Source organism: Osmerus mordax, chromosome 17 (assembly GCF_038355195.1).
Source record: "Osmerus mordax isolate fOsmMor3 chromosome 17, fOsmMor3.pri, whole genome shotgun sequence".
NCBI classification, from domain to species: domain Eukaryota; kingdom Metazoa; phylum Chordata; class Actinopteri; order Osmeriformes; family Osmeridae; genus Osmerus; species Osmerus mordax.
In genome coordinates, this window is record NC_090066.1 from 4,629,573 (window position 1) to 4,652,115 (window position 22,543).

At 49.2% G+C, this 22,543-nt stretch overlaps 1 protein-coding gene across 9 annotated transcripts in view; it reads left to right on the forward strand.

Annotated features, from left to right (window-relative positions):
- The first annotated feature begins 333 nt into the window (after nucleotides 1-333).
- Nucleotides 334-22,543, forward strand: part of celf2 (cugbp, Elav-like family member 2) — a 61,381-nt gene continuing 39,171 nt past the window's right edge. For all 9 annotated transcript variants that reach the window (XM_067254816.1, XM_067254817.1, XM_067254809.1 and 6 more), the window contains exon 1: nucleotides 334-451. In XM_067254816.1, the coding sequence (XP_067110917.1) occupies nucleotides 375-451 (77 nt within the window). In that variant the 5' untranslated portion in view covers nucleotides 334-374. The remainder of the gene's footprint in view (nucleotides 452-22,543) is intronic.

Sequence of the window (22,543 nt, forward strand, 5' to 3'; positions counted from 1 at the left end):
GCAGAGGAATAAAGTGCGTTGCCCCAGAAAACGGTATCTAATGGTTAAAGATTAGCTGCAGCACCGCGCGCGGGGCCGCCACGCCTCCCTACACGGCACCTGGTATTCCAGTCTGACAGTTGCTTGAGCAGAGCGGATTTTCAGACAGGATTGGAGAGGGGTGAGAGAGAAAAAAACGAATGAGGGAGAAGAAGAGAATGTGACAACTGCCGAGTGTGTGGCTACTGCCTTGGGGAGGCCTTGGCGCTTGCACCTGTCCCTCTCTGTCTCCGCGCCCAGGCGCAGTTGTCGAACTGGGCGAGCTGAGAGACGCTCGTATTTGTCAGGCGGAGCACAGCGGTGAAGCCTACTCGGAGGGAAACAGCCCGGCCAACATGACTTCGTCCTACAATCTGGATTTTCTGCCCGATATGATGGTCGAGAGCCGTTTGCTCGTTCCGGGCGATAGAATGTGAGTGATTTGGCTTTTGTTCTTGCCGACTCTTGAAGATGATGCTTATGTTATGAAAAACAGCTGTCCAATTTGGAAATGTTTGCGCTTGTGGTTGTGGTTAGAATTGAGTCCGAATTACGCTAGTCCGTGAGGTTTTGTGGTTTTTACCCATCGATAGATGGTATAGAATGAGAAATAGGAGTGCCTGTAGAAGCGAGCCCGACAGCTAACCCTGGGCTATTATCGTAACAGACATTATAATGATGAATGAACGCCATTATAGTGATAATGATATCACAGTAAATAAACGCTGTATTAAAGTGGTTTATCATGTGCTATAGTCAAATTCTGGTCTCAAGTAGCCCATGTCAGTTTCTGCCTTCGACTGCACGGAATAAAGGAAGTTCGTTTGATATTTGCGGCATCCGCCCATTAAAATTTCACAGGGTCTCGCACGGCCAGGCTAAGCGTTGGGTAGCGGGGCTGAGTGTGTAGGTTGACTGCACATGTTGAGACAGACAGAAAGAGCAAGAGAGAATTTACCCTTTATCCTCAGGCTAACGGTCCCCCATATTAAGGATACAGATGTCATTTTGTTCCGTAGCCTAATCACATTTCTTGTCCCAATTATTTGCTAATAAAAAAGAAAAAAAATCGTTAAACCATATACATAGTTAAGAACATACCATAAGCAATGTATAGTATGAAAGCCTGTCTTTTAGGATTTTCCCCAAACACATTTTCGGAAGAATTGCATAGAGACGGATGCTTTGGACTGTTTGGAAGGAAAACACGCGCTTATTAAAACCATATCGGAATGCCGGATGACTAACTCTCAGTATGTTCAAATTCGATTTGTGGTGTGCTGCACAAGTTCTGAGGGAGAAAGAAATCAGATTACACCGCGTGCACAACAAGACATGTAATTCACTTAAGTCAAGAATTCCAAGAACGGGGACAAAGGGAGGTTTTCATGCTGACATAATGATCGCGGTCTGTTATTCCGCGCGCATAGCTGACTCGCGCTCCCGGAGCATGTCCCACTTCTGTCCCCTCGGCTTAGAGCGGCTTGTTGTTGATGGGCCCTGTTCTAGTGGTGAACATTTCAACCTTTCTCCATTCTGTCCCCCACCCCCCCTCTCCCTGTCTCAATTTCTATCTATCCATCTCTCATGAGTTCTATCTCAACATCTCTCCGAATGTTGTTGAAGATGTTGCAGTTGACAGCTGCAGACGGGCTATGTGTGAGTGAGTGGGTGTGTGTGTGTGTGTGTGTCTGTGCTTGATTCCATAATGGCCCCATGTTGTCCATTATACATGGACTACAGTGATCAGGCCTCCCCCTCATATATCAATGTCATTGACTGTATCTCCTGGCCCAAGCGTGCACACACACGCACACACCCATAACCAAGGAGGTAGAAATTAAATATCTCTATTTCTGTTTCCCTTACCTTTTTTGCATCATGCTACCCAGCACCCTCTTTTTATCTACACACTCCAACCCAGAAATGCCCAGCCTTTAATTGATAGGCATTCTTCCTCCTCTTTGGTGATGAAGTTGAGGATTCCAAATGGTGATGCATGTGTCTGGCCCTGGCTCCACGCCTCCCTCGCTGAGAGAGCTAGAGAGGGGAGAGAGAAGGGGAGAGGAATCCCTTTCCATGTCTGACACACACAAACCTCTCCGGATTAATGATGGGGGGTGTGTGTGTGGTGTGTGTGTGTGTGGGGGGGGGGGGTGTGGGGCGTTTGTGGGGCGTGTGTTGGGTGTGGGGTGCAAGGCTGCGCTGCATGCAAGGCCTTTTCTCCCTGTCAGGTGAATAGGCGGACAGCTCACTACAGACAGCGGTTATGGAGATGACAGTAGCTATTTACACTAACACATATTTTATGCTCTGTTATTTACCTCTCAGTATGAGTTCTGGATCTGACTCTTATAAGACATATCACACTGTATTACGTGTGTCAGGGACAGTAATGACACTATTTCCAACCAGATTGGTATCTGGATTTCTATTTCTCTCTCTCTTTCTCTGTCGCTCTCTCTCTCCCCATCTATCTATGAATCTGTCCATCCATCTATCTTTCTATATAATCTCTATCTCTCTAAGTGTGTTTCCATTCTTCTCTCTCTCTCTCTCTCTCTTTTTTTTCTTTAAATGTCAGATCCGCCATGAGTGCGGTGAACTACTCTGGTTCAGGTCGTTCAGCGGTCAGGGTCTGGCTGCTGGCCGAGATTGGCCAGGTTCCATTACGGCCTTTGGCCTCTTCCCTTAGCTCCTACACCCTGGGTGTTCCCTGTATCTCTGGAAAGACTAGACTGATACAACCCCTGATCAAACGCTACATAGTGATGAGAGAGGCATCGTTACATTTCTGGAAATCTTTTCTGATGAGGCAATAAGATTGAAGGCGAGGGGGTTTTACTGGCCAGGCACCAAAATTGAATTGAGCCCGTGTTCCTCTCTTCCAGTTGTAGCGACTTAGCGGTGGTCTTGCTAGAATGTCCTCTCTGGGAAATGTGCGACCCCTCACCTTAACTCTGTGTGTAGGGTCCCATCTGCTAAAGAAATAGAGCGGAGCCGGTCCATTGGGCCTAGGAGCCTCCTAGACTGGGATGTCACAGGGAGGCCTTGGCTGAGGTCCAATACCGTCACGCCTTCCCATCCTCGTCTCCTATCTCCTTCCCTTCAGCAGCCCTGAGAAGTGCAGGACAGGCTTGGCAGCCATGGAATGTTCTCCTGTCACGTTTGGTCAAGGTCCCCCAGCAACTTTGTTCTACCTTTTCTCTTTTCGTCAGTCAGTCCTCAACTCATCCCCTGAGCAACAGGAGGGAGGGAGGGAGGGAGGGAGGGAGGGAGGGAGGGAAGGAGGGAGGGAGGGAGGGAGGGAGGGAGGGAGGGAGGGAGGGAGGGAGGGAGGGAGGGAGGGAGGGAGGGAGGGAGGGAGGGAGGGAGGGAGGGAGGGAGGGAGGGAGGGAGGGAGGGAGGGAGTGCATTCTTCTGGTGAAGGAGTTTAGGGGTGTTTCCCGTCTAGCAATGCTTGAAGTTTTCTAAGTTCCCCGGGATGGATTGATCAGACCTGGTCACCCCTCCCTCGTCCCCCTCAGACCTCCATCCACCTAGCCTGGCCGCACACAAATCATGAGCCCAACAGCTGAACTGTCATGTGACACAGAGAACATGGGATCGCATGAGAAATATGTAGGAGAGAGGGGGGGGGGAGGGCAGCGAGTGAAGGAGAGATGAAGGGAGTGGGAAGGAGAGAAATGTGTGTACGGTGTAAGGGGGGACCAGGGCAGAATGTGAGACTATGGCTGGAGAGGAGGTTGTGATGAAGTCGATTTTGAGAGTGAGAGAAAAGAAGAAAAAAAAACGGAAAAAAGAGGGAAGGAGGGAGAGTGAGACGGTTGACAGGATGTGGCTGATGGCCAACCAGTTCTGGGCAGCGACCGACGGCGATTTGAATTGTGGCTTATCTAGTGTGGAGATGGAGAGAGGGGAGCTTATCTTTTCTCGCTTTCCCCCTCTACGCAGACGGGCCTTCACTCTTCCTGCTGGGGAACACACACACACACACACACACAGCCGGCTGATCTCCATAGCAGTTTCCCGATTCTCTTACCATGTCGGCTTGCAGAGCCCACACACGTTCATATATGGTTCTCCCTCTCTCACATTCTCGCATACGTACACAGAATAGGAAGAAGAAGATGAAGATGTCTTCATGTAGCTGGCAGATTGCTGGTTCACGTCGGTCTGTGATGGATTTGTTACAGTGAATGTGTGTCTCTGAGTGTGTGTGTGTGAGTGAGTGTGTGTGTGTTTTGCGGTGGTGTCATAATGATGAATGTCTTTGCTCTGGTGGAGCTCGGGAGCAGTTGTCTGTGCCTGACACCACCGGGTGTACAGGTGGTGATGTATCATGGCTGTGGATCTGACAGGTGTGTTTGTGTGTGTGTGTGTATGTGGTGGGGGTGGGGGGGGGTTGCTGTAACCCCCCAACTCTCCTAATCTACAGTAGTAGGTTGGATTAATTAGCAGGCTAATTTGGCTGGCGTGAGAGGCCTGGTAAAATGATCCTCTAATGACCGAGGCATCATTCTTACCTCTCTGGACTCCCACTCTCTCTCTCTCTCTCTGTCTCTCTCTCTCCCTGTCTCTCTCTCTCTCTCTCTCTCTCTCTCTCTTTGTCTCCCGCTCTCTCTCTCTCGTTCCCGCTCTCTCTCTCGTTCCCTCTCTCTCCATTTCCTTTAACATGTTCCATCTTCACATAATGCTTGATTGGCCAATACATTTTTACATTTCGCCTGCCTCTCACATATACATGAGTACGCATGCAAACACACACACACACACTATAGTATCTGCCCTGTGAGGCTGTATTTTTGTTTAGCTGCTCTCTATTTCCTGTGAGGAGTATGCTATCACCTGGCCTTGAAACGACTGAGAATGGAAGCACATCACTTTCTACAAACACTCCTACGCATTGACACAGTCCTATGCATGTTCACACACACACACACACACACACAAACACACACACACATCCTGTCCTTAGGCTGTGGTGACTAACATAAAAACACCCTACTCTTCACAGAAAAGAGGACATTGTTCTGCTCTCTTCCCCACTTCTCTCTCTCTCCTCATCCTCTCTCTCTCTATCTCTCTGTCTGTCTCCCTCACTCTCTCTCCCCCTCTCCCTCTCTCTCTCTCTCTCTCTCTCTCTCTCTCTCTCTCTCTCTCTCTCTCTCTCTCTCTCTCTCTCTCTCCCCAGCCATTTCACCACTGTGCGTTGCTGGAGGGAGAGCTTACCTCATGTCTCCATGGCGTCCTTCACACCAACGCCCCTCTTCCCTCATGCATGCTATCTCTATTTTCCCTCTTCTCTAATTTACTTTCTCTCATCTCATTTTTCTTCTCTCTATCCCTTCCTCCCTTAATCCCTCAGTTTCTCCCTCTTTTCCTCTTTCCGTATTTATCTTGCCTCGTCCTTTTGTTACTCTCTCATGCACTTTGGCTCTGTCTCTCATCCCTGTGTCATCCTTTCCTCTGCTTCTCTCTCTCTACCCATTGCTTTATTCCTTTACACTTTACACTGTCTGTGTAAACTGGTTTACTTGTGCAGTGCATATTCTTCTGGCTGAGAATGGGCTTGTTGCTGTTAGGATTTGTGTGTGTCTGTGTGTGTGTGTGTGTGTGGGGGGGAAGGATTAGGAGAAACATTTGAGGATGTAAACTCTCGCTCAACTGAAGGAGCCATCACCCTGACAAAGAGAGTGGGAGAGGGATTGAGAGAGGGAGAGAGAGAGATTTACTTCCTCTCGAAATTTCATCAAATCACCTTTATATGCCTTTATATCCCTGTTTTTCTACATTCCCTCCCTCATTTTGAGACCGTATAGGTGTGTGAGCACATGCCTACAGTAAATATGCTAAACATGCATGTGCGGGACCCAGGGAGAAAGAGAGCTGAGCATAAGAGGACGGCCAGTGTAATAAGATGCCATAGGAACCTCGAGCCTCTGAACACATGACCACCTTGCCCCTCAAAGGTCAGCTCCGCCCACTCCCAGCACCAGCAGCAGGAGGGGCGGGGCCTACACGTCGTTTTTGACCCTGACATTTAACTGCTGCTCTATATTCTCTTTGTAATGTGTGTACATCCACTCTCTATATTTTTCTCTATCTCTCCCTTTTGATCCGCCTCTCTCCCTCTCTGTGTCTCACTTTATCTCCCTGTCTCTACCTGTTTTGTATGGGTACACACACGCACACACACACAGCATATTGCAGTGCTGTCAGAGTTGACCTTGACTCAGACTCTGAATGCATTCTGATTGGTGGTAAACATCAACAGCATGTCACAACAACTGCAGAACTACCTGGAGATTGATCTGTGGTGCACAATCATTTACACTGTCTCTCTCTCTTTCTCTCTTTCTACTTCTCTCTTATTCTGTCTCTTTCTCCCTCCCTCCCTCGCTCCCTCCTCCACTCCCTCCCTTCATCTCTCACCAGCCAAGCTAGTCTTCATCTCCTCTGTGGACCACAGACCCTAGTCTACTCGATACTCCCTAATCTCATTGGCTCCACTTATTGCTAACCATGTTCCTCTATAGAGTCGTGTGATAGGCCCCATGCAGAGGGCACCCTGGCAGGGCCACGCTCAGAAAGCCTGTTTGATGTATGCATCATACGTGGTGGAGTGAGAGACCTGTGATGGATGTTCGTATGGTGGGGCACAGTGGAGTCCTGTTATTGTGTTTTGGGGGCAGAGGAATAGAGGGATGAAGAAAAGAGAAGTGTGGTGGGGGGGGTGGGGGGGAGTGCTGATGGGTTTATTGAGAACAGTGATGTAGTGCAGCGCCCCGGGACATCCAGATGTAGTTAGAGAACAAGGGTGTGAGTGAGAGGGAGAGATGAGGAGAGGGGAGCAGGAGGTGAGGGCTTACTGGGAAGAGGAGACCGTGGAGGGGAGAGGGGGGGGGAGGAGATGAGGAGTGAGTGAGACAGAGAGAATAGAGGGAGGGAGTGAGAAGGAGAGAGGGAGACGAAGGAGTGTAGTGGATGAATGGTTGATCTGTTTATGTTTATCTAGTGTGTCCTGAGGGCTTGTGCAGTCATAACTTTAATCTAATCTGTACCTTCACGCAAGCACACACACATACACACACTGCACACACACCTACAGAGACACACGTGAGGTACAGTAGACTAACAACATTCCCTGCACTTATCCACTTATACGTCTTTTATTTCCTCTGTCCATCCATCTTGTCAGTTAATTTTCCATTTATTCATCATTTCATACCAAACCTGTCCATACATCTATCCATCTATCCCTTCTTCAGTCCACTGTGCTCTCTGTCTCCACATCATCTTACCTCTCTTCCATCATCTTCTTTTCCAGTGAGATATGTTTCTTTAGTGGACTGGAGTCATATGTATGTATGTACTGTATGTGTCCAGGGTGGGTCACATGACATCACATGACTCACGTGTGTGTAGGTGGTGTGGGTGTGTAGCGTGTAAGGGAATACTAACTGTGGGGTGGGGGAGGGTGAGAAGGAGGAGATGGGGGGGGGGGGGGGGGGGGTGAATGGTGGAGCTCAGAGTACAAATTGTCTGTGTTGCTGTGCATGAATGTGGAGCGTGTGAGTGTGTGTCTCCCAGTCAATCAGCACAGGGCCAATCCAGATGCCCTCCACCAGCCCCACCCTACAGACTACTGCATGGCCCGGGGTATGAGACTCACAGGGGGGAAATAGCCTCGCAGCATTCCTCCGCCTAGTCTGCTATTCATCCCCCGCAACGACGGAGGGATGCGAGAGGAGAGAGAAAGCGAGAGATTCTCCCCTTCTGAACGCCACGCTGCTCATGGAAAGGACCACTTTCATTCGGCACAGCGGCAGGAAGACTCGCGGGGGAACCTTTAAGCCATCGAGTCCCATCGCCATGCGCCTTTTCAACACACAGAAAGGTAGTGCAGGAAAGAGAGAGGACGTAAGAGAGAAAGAGAGAGAGAGAGAAATATTCAAAGGGAGAGGAAATAAGAGCAAGAGAGAGCGAGAGAGAAAACATTCCCTCTGATGAAATACAAACATCTGGTCCACGTTAGGGCCATAGCAGCCCCTCAGAGAGATGTTGTAATATGCTTGTGTGTGTGTGTATATGTGTGTAAGGGAGAGCATTTGGTCCAGCAATGGTTTCATGGCTAATATCCCTCCCCAGGGTGTAGAAATGGATAGCAGCCCCTCCCGCGCTCCCCCCCCCCCCCCCCCCCCCCCCATCCCCAGAAGAGCATTGTTAGGGCCTGGCTTGGCCGGGGCCTGGTATAAGAACCTAGAACAGTTTCTCCCAAGCTGTTTCTAATCGAGCTGTCCTGATGGCTTTGACAGAGGCGGGGAGGGGAGGCCCTGTCGTCCAGGCCTTCACCTTCAGAGGAACTCCCAGAACCCCCTCTCGCCACGTAGCGTATGACCTCATCCCCCTCCATCTGCTCCGAGGAACTCGTTACAGCTGACTGCAATGACAGAAGAGAGGACTGCGTGTTTTGGGAACAACAACACGTATATATGTGTGTGTGTGTATGTGTGTGTATGTGTGTGTGTGTGTGTGTGTGTGTATATATAAACCTCTGTGTTTCCATTGCATAAACATTATTCCATTCGGATTTCTCTGGAATTGCAATCCTTAGGATTTAAGTCTTGTTTGGCTAGGCTCTTTGATCGACTATAGATAGCTGTGTGTGTGCGTGTGTGTGCGTGTGTGTGTGTGTGCGTGTGTGTGTGTGAGTAGCCTTGGGGGTACATTGTGATGCCGATTTGGACCACTGCCCTCATTCTGTTGTTGCTATTGATGCTCTGGCCTACATGGCTGTGTGTGTGTGTGTGTGTGTGTGTGTGTGTGTGTGTGTGTGTGTGTGTGTGTGTGTGTGTGTGTGTGTGTGTGTGCGTGTGCGTGTGTTTGTGTGTGTGTGTGGGAAATTGTATTCTAGATGTGTTTTTTTTCTGGAATAGCAGATTACTATGGTTTTAATCCAGAACAGTGATACAGCCAGTTAGCCTCTGTGTCCCTGCAGGCTGCTGTCTGGACAGCAGAAACAACATCCCTCCAGCCTTACAGTGGGCAGCCATTGGCCTGGAAGATAGCATTCTATCTGTAGCCTCCTGGGTAAGGATTAGCCTTAGCCCAGTAAGCTAAAGCCTGCCTGGTTAGAACCATCCCCGTCACTCTGAGTAGCTTTGCCTTCCTGGGAATGAGTCAGCAATAAAACAGACTTCTGTCAGAGTAGAGATAGAACGTCTGTGTCCTTAACCTCTCTCATTCTCTCTCTCTGCAGTTATTAAAGTTGAAAGTGTACTTGCTGACAGGGTAGGGAACCATTACAGGTTATGAGTGGCTTGTGTGTGCGTGTGTTTGTGTGTGAAAGTGTGTGTGTGTGTTGTAAAACAGTGCTCTGATGGCTCCCTGGAGTGTTCCCCCTCGCTCTGAGGAGACTGCAGACGCTTCTCCAAAGTTCAGGCAATTACTTCTGGCGTCTGGGCGCATAAACAACCACATGGAGTGTGTGTGTACGTGTGTGTGTGTGTGTGTGCCAAGGCCAAACAATCTTTATAGTGTACATTGCTTAATCACATGCCGTACAGCCCATTGTTCTAGGTTTCCCAACGTTGTATCTATATCCTGTCTGTATCGTAGTCTAGAACACTATTTTGTTCTGGAACGTTTGTCTTCTAGAACATGGAAGTCTTCCGGTACTAGTGTGGGGGAGTATTCTTTTAGAGCAGGGGAAGGCAGTTTACCGTGTGTGTGTGTGTGTGTGTCTGTGTGTGTGTGGCATGCAGGCAGACAGGCAGGCATAGCTGCTACAGTCCTGACAGGATGACAGCTGTCACCAAGTAAATAGAGGGAAGAGAGGAGAGGAGGAGCCTCGGGGGAACATTCCCTGCCTCCAGAACACTGCCACAGACAGCCCACATAGACATATGCTTGTGTATGTATGTGAAATAGAATGGTATAAGGGAAAAGAAAGAAAGAAAAATAAAGCGAGAGAGAGAGAGAGAGAGAGAGAGAGAGAGAGAGAGAGAGAGAGAGAGAGAGAGAGAAAGAGAAAGAGAAAGGGATGGACAGAGACAGAAAGTGAGGGAGAGAGAAATAAAGAGAAGAAGATAAATTGTTCTCCACGTACAGGACAAGGGTATAACAGACATAATAATATGTTTGTGGTATCTTCACATATGTAGTTCCAGTACACTTACTGTAAGTGGGCTGTATTGGGGGATTATGTGGTGATACGCAGTACAAAAGGAAAATTGTGTGCTGAATGTATTGAGTTTTGTCTGCTTCATTGGTTTGCATTGTAAAATCGATGGGCTCCTTTGTGGCCTGCCTCTATTCTTATACACAACAATGTGTTGTGTGTGTGTGTGTGTGTGTGTGTGTGTGTCTGTCTGTAACCAGTAATAGTAACCCTGGGGAGAGACTCTAACATAGGGGGAGGAGCCCTCCAAGTGACCTGAACACAACACCCATCCATCAACTTCCTCTCCTTTCCTCTACTCTCCTCTCTCCTGTCCTCTCCTTTCCTATCCTCTCGCCTCTCTCTATCCTCTCCACTCATTCACAATCCTCTCCTCCTCCTTCTTTAATTAACTGTCCTCTCCTCTATACTACTACTAAGACTACCATTAACCACTACTCTCAAAGCGGCAGCAATGTGGATTTTCCTGTCTGTGTGTGTGTGTGGTGCCTGTGCCTCCTCTAAACATGAAGGCGATGTGTAGTTAACCTACTGTACTCCCTTCTTGAAGCCTAATGGGCTCAGAGAGGTGGAGACGAAAGGAAGATGAGAGGGGATGAGATAGGGAGGAGGGAAGAGCAGGAGGGCTTGGAGGGATGAGGGCGGGATGTTTAAGGTGGAGGGATGAAGAGGGAACGAGGGTAAGGTTGGGGTGATAATGAATTTGAGTGTGTGTGCGCGTGTGTGCACGTGTGTGCTGGAATTAAGCCAGGCTTCTGGTAGGAGCTTCAATGGGGGCTCTATGTCCAGAGCTAAAGTCCTGAGATTGTGGTTGTCGATCTTTACTCTTTACCTCGACAGTGAGATTCTATGAGCAGAATGCACAGAGACCTGTTAACCTACTGAAATATGGGTTTCCTGTGAGACAGGCCAGGCTCTAAATACTCCAACCTGACTCCCACAGAGTGAGGTCACATCTCCTGCCTGTCTCCAAGAAGAACAAGGGAGAAGGGAGGGAGTGGGGAGGAGGAGGGTGGAGGCATACAGTACAGAGAGAGAGAGAGAGAGAGAGAGAGAGAGAGAGAACAGGGAAGGAATAGAGATCCCCGTATGTCTCCTTTGGTTCGAGCATAGACAGGGGATCATAGGTATGATGTACCCCCTGTAGCTCTGCTCCACGTTTAACACAGGGAGCTGATGGAAAGAGAGGAGGGAAGGAGGGGAGGTGGGGGGAAAGGAGAAGAAATAAAGACAGAGAGAAATAGAAATAGAGATAAACCCAGAGAAAGAGAGAAGGAGCGAGAAGCAGCCAAAGTGATGCCATTAACTCCCCCAGCCTGCTTGATTCAGTCTCACTTGACATTAGTTTGAGGAAATTACATGCTTTTAGTGGGTTACTATTGGCCCTATAGAGAAAAGGTCTAGTCTTAGACTCTTAAACTGAGACTCTTAAACTGTTACCTAAGAGGCCAACCAGGAAGTAACTGCAGCTTGAACTACCTGCAGAAAGGGTTCTTTGAGGGATGTGAAAATGATAGCTGAAAGCCAAAGTGAAACACTTGTTCCAAGCATCTCCCACGCATATCCTGTGTCCAGCATACACACACACACACACTCACGTATACTGTACATCACACAAACATAGAGTACACACACACATACACATGCAGCCCACACACACACAGAGCACTGCTTCCACGCAGAAGAATGTCACACATACATGTAGAATGTTAAGCTAGATCTGCTCTTTACCGTCTCTCAGCAACTGTCTCTTTTATGTGTGTGTGCGTGTGTGTGTTCACAAAACGACTGTAACTGTGGACAATATCCCCTCTGTCCTAGTTTCCTCTCTCCCTCGCTTCTCTTCCTCTTACTGCTTTCTCCTTGCTTTTTGCTTACCAGTAGAGCTGTGGGATAATTAGTTGCTAACCTCACTTCTTGCTATGGTATTCTGGATAATCATCAGTGGACCACATTAAAAGCCTTCCCTTGGCTGTTTCTCCACTTCAAAGCTCCTCCCATAGGATGGCCCCATGATGAGTCAGATGAGTCCGCAGGTTTGTTTGTCTCCTGTTTGGTTTAGACATTAGAGTTGTCACATTGTGTTGGGATCAAAGTGTGTTTGGAAGCGCTACAAATTAATGTCTCAAATATTAGGGGTGACGCCAAAGTTAATGGGATGCAGCCCATCTCAGAGTGGTGATTAGAGGTGAAATGTTTGTCTTCTCTAGGAATGAAACGACCTTCCCTCCCTCCTCACGTCCCAGGCCAGGGGATGGTGGGTCAAGCAGCATAGTTTGGGTGTTGTCAGTGGCAGGACGACTAATTGCTACTTAGGTTGTGTAAAGAGGTTTGATGATTTGATAACAGTGGTGGTTCAATTTGATTGGCAAGTGGTGGGCATGGTGGTGTGCTCAGATTGGCAGTCTGTAGGAGTGTGGTGGCAGTGGTTGGGAAGGATTGGCAGGAAGGGTGATGTAACCCTCTTTTTGATTGGCAGACATTATGACCTGTGGTTAGCTATGGCTCTGAAGCCTGTATGATGAAAGTGTGTGTGTTCTGGCTGTATTGCAGATCTGTATAGCTCTGCCCTGATCTCTCTTGAGGAGGGCGGTTTCCTAGAACCCACAGGCACACTCCAGCCGGGCTCACAGATGTTCACACACACACACACACTAACACATACCCCCGACCCCCACCCACACACACTAACATATACCCCCAACCCCCCACCACCCCATGCACACTAACACACACACACACAGTAACACATACCCCCGACCCCACACACACACACACACACTAACACATACCCCCCCCCCACACACACACACACTAACACATACCCCCCCCACACACACACACACACACTAACACACATACAGACAGACACACACTCTGGTGATGTTTACCTAGTCACAGCCATGTTTAAACTCTGTCTGAGCCAAACCGCTCACAAATCACTCCTCACCATGCACAGTTAGTACTCCAACACAGTACAGACATGCTCCATGGACCTAGATACACACACACACACAGACACACACACACACTCCCATCCCTTGGCGCAAAGCCCGTCTGCCCAGACCAGTCCAGTCTCTGATGTGAGTCTTCCAGAGGGCTTTTAATGAGCCGGCCAATGTTCCCTCACAACTCAACACTGGTAAACAACAATTATGTCATGCTTGTGTGTGTGTGTGTTTGTGTGTTTATGTGAACATATATAACGTTTGTTTCAGAAGGACTTCCACAGGTTGGATTCTCCTCTTGCTCTCACCTGACTTTGGGTAGTAGCACCAGGGTCTGTTTGTACGCAGTGTTCAGCTCACTCCTCATCACACACAGATGTGGGACACATCAAACCAGTGCGTGGCAGGCAGTACCATGAAGATATTATTGGCTTGTGTATGTAACCCAATCATGGGATGTAGCACGTGTGTGGGGATGCATGTGTATGTGTGTATGTGTGTATGTGTGTGTGTGTGTGTGTGTGTGTGTGTGTATTTTGATAACATCTAACCTTTCTCTTGACACCCTTTGCCTTTTACACCTCGTTCTCCCCCCTGTTTAGATTGCCTTGTGACTGTAAGTGATCACTTGGTAAGAAGACCTCCCCCCGTACACAGACACACACACACACACACACACACACATACACACACTTTGCTAGTCTTATACAAAGTATAAGTCTCCTGCACACCACAACCTGCTTGCCTAACAGAAATACAGATTGAGCTCGATAAGAGAGGTGAGAGAGAGTTTTAGGAGGGCACTGCTGTCAGTCTGTATGTAGCTTAGCATCTTCATCTCTACTGGATTAGCATGCAGCACTAGTTGGCGCTCACAGCTCCTCTCTCTCTCTCTCTCTCTCTCTCTCTCTCTCTCTCTCTCTCTCTCTCTCTCTCTCTCTCTCTCTCTCTCTCTCTCTCTCTCATGCTCACTCTCCCACCCTGATTAGACGTGAAGCGTTTGAAGCCTTCACGGTGGAAGAAAAGGAGGGAGAGCGAGAGAGAGAGAGAGAGAGAGAGAGAGAAAGATAAGGGAAGAAGGACAGTGAGAGCGAGGGAGAGAGAAGGGAAGAGAGAGAGATACAGAGACAGCTCTCTGACGTAGGCCCCGTGTGTTTGGGACGCAGATGTAAAGAGAAGCGATGGACGGCAGTTTCACGATGGACAGCAGTCTTAATCTGGCCCGCTGGCCATCCAGATATTTACAGGGCACCACAAACTGTCAGACTGGTTAGCATAGCGTTAGCTTAGCACTCAAGTCTCAGCAGCGAGGCCTCATCATCGATGTTCCCCGGGCCGTCGGAGGACTGTAATGGGGCCTCTACATGCGTGCTCATGAAGGGGAGCGGCGCATACTGTTTTTGCGAGAGTTGTTGTCATGGTAACAGGCGATTACACTGTCTTGGAGGACACTGGGCCTCCAGGGACTGATACTGCTATCCCAGAAGTCTCGGCAGGGCCTCCTTAAAAAAAATAAAAAAGAAGTTAAAAACCCCCTGGGTGCTCATTACGGAAAATAGTGTTCTCAGTGCCGTGTGGAGGAACACACACACAGACCATGGGCTTGTCTGTCGACAAGCTGCTGGCTGAAGATGGCCTTCTAATAGTCCAGAAAGGGTATTTATTACTTTACCTCACTTCCCTGCCAAATCTAAAACACACATACACACACGCCTTAGATTGAGTGCTCATATACAGCCTCAGGCCCACTTAGCATGGGTGTATATAAACAGGCACGGGGTCCATCTGTCTGGGTACCCTACTGTGGAAAAGAGATAGAGATACAGAGAGAGGGGAGGGAGGGAGAACAAGAGAGAGATACAGAGAGAGAGAGAGAGAGAGAGAGAGAGAGAGAGAGAGAGAGAGAGAGAGAGAGAGAGAGAGCAGGACCGAGTGAGCTAGCAACGGCATGTAGATGTTGCTGCAGCACCCTGGGTGGCACGCAGTGTGTATGTGTCTGCGAGTGTGTGTACATGTGTGTCAGTGCGTTTGTGTGTGTGCATGTGATGGAGATGAGTAATGGTCTCTGACGTGCATCTCTCTCTTGTCTCTGCTCCCATCCGTTTAATCATTACATGTCATCAATCTCTCCATCCCTCAATCTCCCTGTCTGCCTCATGTTCTCCAATTGTGCTCCTGTCACCCCCCCCCCCCACCCATTCCCACCTCACACCCACGCTCTTAAGTTACATCTTGCAGTCTATTCCCATGGGGTTCTCTCTCTCTCTCTTTCTGCATCTGTCTGTCTATGGCTCTCTTCCCCTCCCTCTCTCTCTCTCTCTCTCTCTGGCTCTGTGAGATGTGCTGTTCTACAAGGCTGCTGGGTCTCTGGGGTTGTGCTCCAGCTCTCTCTGACCTCTCTCTCTCTTACTGGTGTCTCTCTGGTGTGTCTCTGCCGAAGCATTGCTCTGCTCCACACCTCAGCCCCAGTTTAATTTTGGTGTGTGAAACACAGACACATGCGCGCCCGCACACACAATCACACACGTAGAACAAATCCCACACACCATCACACTCGCAGATAGACGAGTACGCTAAACAACTCCCTTGGAAATAATAGTTTTGTCGAGTACTCTATGCAGCCGTATTTCTACGTTTCCTGCTTCAGATCTTCAAGTATTTGTGTTGTGTACCATTGTGATTACATTATGTGTTCATTAGTCTCCTGAGGACCACAGCTCTGTGAGGGCGGATGTGTAGAGCGGCTAAACCCTGCTGGAGACAAAAAATAACAGGCCTTACACAACTGGACTAAATCAACTTCCCTTAGACTCCTCTCTTTAAATCCATGCCAATTACTCTTAACAAACCAGTGTGGATCCATTTTATTGATTTTTTGGCAAGCGCGTCCTCCTGTTTTCTCACACATTCACGCACGCACACATGCACGCACATATCTATAGGCTAGTGCCAACAGCATCTGTTTTTCTTCTTTCTACTCTCTTCCAGTCACACCCTCACCCTGTCTCCACTCTTCCCATGCCCCCCTTACCTCGCCCTGGGCCTCCCTCTCTGCTGCCAGGTTCTTGTATGATTGAATAATTGACTCTGTAGAATGTTCTCAAACTCATAGGTCATTAGCTCCCCAGCGATCCTGTGTGTGCTCAGTAATTGCTCTGACATCATCATCGTTGGACTCCCGCTCGCCTGCCGTCGTGTTCCGTCCCCTCCGACTGCGTGATCGCCCGGGCGCTCTTAGAACGCCCTTCCCTTCTCCCCCTTCCCCTCTCCCCCTTCCCCTCTCCCCCTGCCCTCTTCCTGCCCTCCCCCTGCCCCTCTCCCCCTTTCCCTCTCTCCCTGCTGTCCCGCTGCCTGCAGCCTCACTTCCCCCACCCTCTCCTCCCTTATCTGTCCCTCCACCCCCTGACCCCCTCCCTTCATTTCCCCCTCTCCCCCAACGTCCCTCTTTTTCCCCCGTCTCCCTCCCTCCCTCTCCACCCTCCCCCTCTCCATCCATCTTCATCCCTCTGTTTCCACCCCCAGTCTTCTTCTCCCTCAGGCTCTCTTGTCCCAGATGTGAACCTCCACGTCCTGCCAATACTGTGTTTACATTAAGGGTGTGATCTATGAGGCTGGGGAGGCCCGTGATTGGCCCGTTGATACGGCGGTGCAGGTGGTTAACCTTGACCAGACGAAGCCCAGCAAGACTTCATAGGCCATTCATTAGAGCGCAGAGCTGCTAATTACCATGAAAACAAAGCTGAGGACAGGCGCCCGTACTGTACACGCACACTTGGACACACATGCATTCTCTCTCTCTCTCTCTCTCTCTCTCTCTCTCTCTCTCTCTCTCTCTCTCTCTCTCTCTCTCTCTCTCTCTCTCTCTCTCTCTCTCGGGCTAGACTTTCCAGGTTTGAGCGCGTACTGTTTGATTTGCCCTACTAAATTAATGAGTTTGGAAAGCAGACAAAAAAAAAACCTGGAGTTTTTCTGAGGAGCCGTAGGATAATGTGAGACCGCTTTGGAAATAACATCTCTGTGTCTAAACACACACACAGACAGTAGGAGGGAGGGAGGGAGGGAGGGAGGGAGGGAGGGAGGGAGGGAGGGAGGGAGGGAGGGAGGGAGGGAGGGAGGGAGGGAGGGAGGGAGGGAGGGAGGGAGGGAGGGAGGGAGGGAGGGAGGGAGGGAGGGAGGGAGGGAGGGAGGGAGGGAGAAGCTACATCAACCACTTCAGTATTCCATTCTCATCCAAAATGGAGAAATCTGCTAGACGAGGGAAAGGTAGCGGGGGAGGAGAGGAGGGGAAGGGAGGGAGAGTTTAAAAGAGCAGAAGGCTAAGAGAGGAGGAATGGAAGAGGGTAAAACATATTGGAGACATAGAGAGATGGGGAGAGAAGGAGAAAGATGGTAAGAGAGAAAAGGAGAGAGGGAAGGGTTCATTAAACATTTAGAATGACAGGAGAGAGCTGAAGAGAGATATTTCAGTTGCCCTGCCCTTGCTCCAGTAGATGAAGCTGAATATGTGGGGATGGGGCACACACCCCTGCACACACACACACACACACACACACATTCATGTACATGGATACTGTGTAGTCACTTAACAACCCTTCTCACCCTCCTCTCCTCTGTACCACCAATCTCTCTCCTTTTCCACCGTGCGACAATGCCGTGTCTGTGAGATGTTCTGCCTGTGGTAAAGCTCTGGCAGCTGCTGCTGTGTTCAAATCCCCCCTGTCCCATAGGTGTAGATAATGGATTGGAAATGTAACAACGTGCCTCTAAATATAGGGACACAAGTCCGCTCACAGCCATAGAAAACACACCTACCACCTCACTCCTCACATACACACATACACGCACACACACATGCGCACACACACAGTAAAAGCACAGTTTTTTTCCACAGGAAAAACACAGATACATGTTCTAACATGAAGAACCCAGTTTAGGCCCTGAAGCCAGATGGAATGACCTGGAACTGAAAACATCCCATAATGATCCCACCAGCGTACAGTGTTAACCATTCAGTATCCCCATCGGCTTCCTCCCTATATCCTGTGTGTGTGTGAGAGCACGGGTCCTAATGGCCCCAGAGAGTTAGCAGTCCGAGCTCTGTGTTATTAGTGAATGTGAGAGAGAGACAGATCGATGTGCTTTGGGATTGCAGCGCTAGCATGTTAGCGCTTCCCCATTCAAACCCACTGAGGTGTGGCTAACGCCGGCGCTACTTGCAACTGTCCAGCATAAAGCCTCCAATGGGGCGTTATACACCTGTACCCTCCCAGACGCAAACCACTATTCACTCTGCTTGTAGGCTGAAACTCTCTGCATCTTTTATACAGCACCTAGACAGCTTGTGGCCTGAAGAGAGAGGGGTACGAGGAGAGAGGGGCAGAGCAGATGACAGTGGAGTTTAGAATGCACAGAATAGAACTGATCGATTGGTATTCTGATCTAACAGCCGAAGTCTTAGTGTCTTGTCAGAGCTTCCTCGTCACCTTTCTAGCACCCTCACGCACACATGCTCATATAAGACCACACGCACACACAGACACACACAGCACTGGCATACTGTTAGCATATGGCCCTCTCATGAGACAGTCTTTAGTAGGCTGTTCAGGGTCGGCTTCTCTGTAGGTCATGACCTGGGAACGGGAGGGAAGGGAGGAGAAGTGGAGGAGAGAGGGATGATGAGGAGGGATGAGTGTTGTTACCCAAGCTGCTGTCAGTAGCAGCTTCTCTCCTGTTGTTGTCTGGCATGCTGTTGATGTGTTTTCCCTTTACTGGTCGTCTCTCGCTCCCTGTAGCACACACTTTAGCGTTTCTGTGTGTGTGTGTGTGTGTGTGTGTGTTTGAGACGAGATGTACCGGGCATATTGAGCCATCTGTTCCTCCACTAATTGGTATGCATGACAATGTTTTTCCAGCCCATAAAGTGTAATGAAAATGAACACCCCGCCCTAATATCCTGTAATGGTATCACCCTCCGAGTCGTCGTCCCCCCACCCCCGTCCCCCCGCCACCTTCCAGGGACCGTGAGGCGATAACTCCTCCCGCCACCGCGTCAGGGTCCCAGCCAGGAGGTCGTGTTTGAAGGTGGGAGGAGAGGTGACACTGCTGACATCATTCCTCCACACCAACACTTCCTGTTCCTCTGTTACCCTTTTTCACCACACAACTTTGTGATATCCACACAACTTTGTGATATCCACACAACTTGGTGATATCCAGCACTAACGCCATACTGAAGCAGTGGAGATGGCTGATTTAAACAGAAGGAGGCCGGAGGAGGGGAGGACAGGGGTGAGATGCATGGAGAGAGGCAGGGGAGTCAGAGATGGAACAGTAAATCCACTCGGCACATGGCAGGGAAGTATGGACTAACTATGTATGAATCATGACCAGACTATGTTGGACTGGATCCCGAGCCAGCCCAGCAACACTGTGCATGTGTGTGTGTGTGTGTGTGTGTGTGGCACATACTGCACATGTGGATTGACCCTCCACTGATAGGTTTGTACTGTCTGTGTGTGTGTAGGTTATATATCTCATGAGCGAGGGCTTGAAAACGGAAATGACAGAAGACATGAAAATATAGGCATGTATTTAGAGAGAAAACATTGTGATGTAGTTTATCCCCTGGCCTTATTTGCTCTGTAGGGGGGTTTAAAAGCAGGGAGGACAGGGGCCCTCAGGGAGGGAAAAGAAAGAGAAAGAGATTGAGACAGAGACTGAGAGAAAAAACAAGAGAAAGAGACATGGTCTTTTACCCTTCTAGACTGACCAATAAATAGGTTGTATCCTGCTGCTCTCTGTCGCTGCCATGTTCCCTACCCTGCTTGATCCCACTCCCCCTTCCCCCTCTCTCTCTCTTCCCCCCCATCTCCCTCTCTTTTCCTCTCTCCTTCTCCCCCTCTCTTTCACTCTCTCTCCCTCTCTCTCTCTCTCTCTCTCTCTCTCTCTCTCTCTCTCTCTCTCTGTCTCTCTGAGGGCTGTGCATTAGCAGTAATGGTGGTGTATTAAAGTGTCACAGACGGTTTTCTGCCTGTCCCTGCAACTCGAACACTGGAGGCTCTCTGAGAACAACACATTTACACACCCACTGGGAGGTGTGTGTGTGTCTGTGTGTGCGTGACACACACACGTGTGTGTGTGTCCATCCAAGTGAACAGCAGAGTGCTTTGCTGGAACACAGAAAAGAAGCTCATTCCATTTTCAATTTTATACTCTCTTATCCTCATGACAAGCTAAGACATTAGCCTTTGCCAATGCTGGTGACAGTAACCTCTACACAGAAGGTCCCTTCACAGCCGTTTAAGAAGCCTTAAAGCCCTCCATACAATAGGCCTGAATGGGGCTTAGAGGGCCACTGAAGGCGGAATGAACTCATGTTGTTAAATCAATGGATTGTGTAAACATGGCTGCTTCTTCTCCCAGGCTCACGCATGCTTGGCAGCACATGCCCCACAATCCTGTTGTCTGTCTCTTTCTCTCTCTGTAACTATTCAATTTTAATTTCTCAATTTAAATGCTTTATTGGCAGGACTTGAAGTCCTTCAATCACCACCAGGATAGTAAATATATGTGTACAGTAAATACATCATAAATCGAGAAGAAATTACATTGGAAATTTCACAAAGAAACCATAGTGTGTAAAGCTGATGATAACACATTTGAGGGTAGAATAGATTTACCGTAAACCATTGTCCCGCTGGCTGTCTGTTAGATTGACAGGTTGACACATACTAATAGATATTCTCTCTCTCTCTCGCTCTCTCTCTCTCTCTCTCTCTCTCTCTCTCTCTCTCTCTCTCTCTCTCTCTCTCATCCGTTCTATCGTTCTCTTTCATGCGGTTGACTCTCCTCCTCCCTCTCTTTGTGTCTTCCTCTGTCCTCGGCGTGTTAGTCACGACTGTGGTCCTCAAAAACAGGATGGCTCACTGTAGAAACAGGCTGCAGGACTGGCAGTCCCTGGCCTCTGTCTACATCTCTGGGTTCTGCTTTCGTTCGCCGTGTGTGTGTGTGTGTGTGTGTGTGTGTGTGTGTGTGTGTGTGTGTGTGTGTGTGTGTGTGTGTGTGTGTGTGTGTGTGAGGGTGGGTGGGTGGGTGTGTTACAGCAGCACTGGTTGTGTTCTGGTCCTGTGTGCTCTCTGGCCTGGTTCTTTGGCTCTAGAGAGGAGAGCAGCATTAGTCAAATGGGTCATTTTCTCTGTCAGCGACTCCAATGTAGAAGTCTGGCAGAACACAGGCCCCAGCCATGCCAGTCAATCAGAGCCGTTCCAACACACACAGACACACTGCAGCAGAGCATGTGGCCAGATGAAGGGGCGGCGGGGGGGGGGGGGGGGGGGGGGGGGGGGGATGAGTTAAAGGCATTCCACCAGAAGACGAGAGAGAGGAGGGGATTCAGGAAGAAGCAGGAAGCAGAGGGAGAGGAGGGGAACACAGTCAGTTAATCCACTCACTCATGGATCCAAAACATGACTATAGTCAGAAATGTGTATGTGGTCAGGAGTGTGTGTGTGTGTGTGTGTGTGTGTGTGTGTGTGTGTGTGTGTGTGTGTGTGTGTGTGTGAGTGTGAGAGAGAGAGAAAGAGAGAGAGGTCAGCAGTTAGGGTTTTTTGGTCAGTCAGGGACATGGTCAAACAGACACTCCTTTTTCACGGCTGTTCCCATGGAAACAAGGTTTTGGGGGAGATTTGGCTCTGTCAGGGGGATAAGGGAGGTGGGGGGGGGAATTATGTGGTGTTGCAGCTAGTGGGATAGGAGCAATTTAGTATTTAGGGATTTAAGGTGCTCCAAATCCACAGCTGTGGATGATTGCAAAAAAGGTTGTGTTTGGACACAAAGTGCATACACACACAAACACACACACTCATCATCTACCGCCGATACAGAAAAACCTAACTTTGCCCTAATCAAGATAAGTGATCAGGCATATACATGTTCTTCCAGGGGTATTCAAAACATGGGGCAAGGGGGGCGAGTACACATTGCTGTGTAGAATGCGTGCGCATGCAGGACTTGTGTGGCCGCAAACCATGAGAACTGATGTCAGGTTCAGCACCTCCTATTCTCCTTCCTCCACACACACACACACACACACACACACACTGCATTTCCCCCCCATCACCTCTGGAATGTGCACTGCGACAGAGAGTTCTTCTGAGCCCTAATTGACTAGATTTGATATTGTGTGTGTGTTTGTGTGTGTGTGTGATAGTCTCCTCTTGTTAGCTAGCTGCAGTGCTGTGGTGCTCGTTAGTGCAGAGTTAGTGTGCTAGCATGGTGGAGCAGCCGCGCAGCTTCATTAGCTAGTGCGACATTTATTTGAGCGTTCTCCGCGTCGTATGCAACTCCACATCTCCATGGTAACCGCCGACATATCACTCTCACACCAACACACACG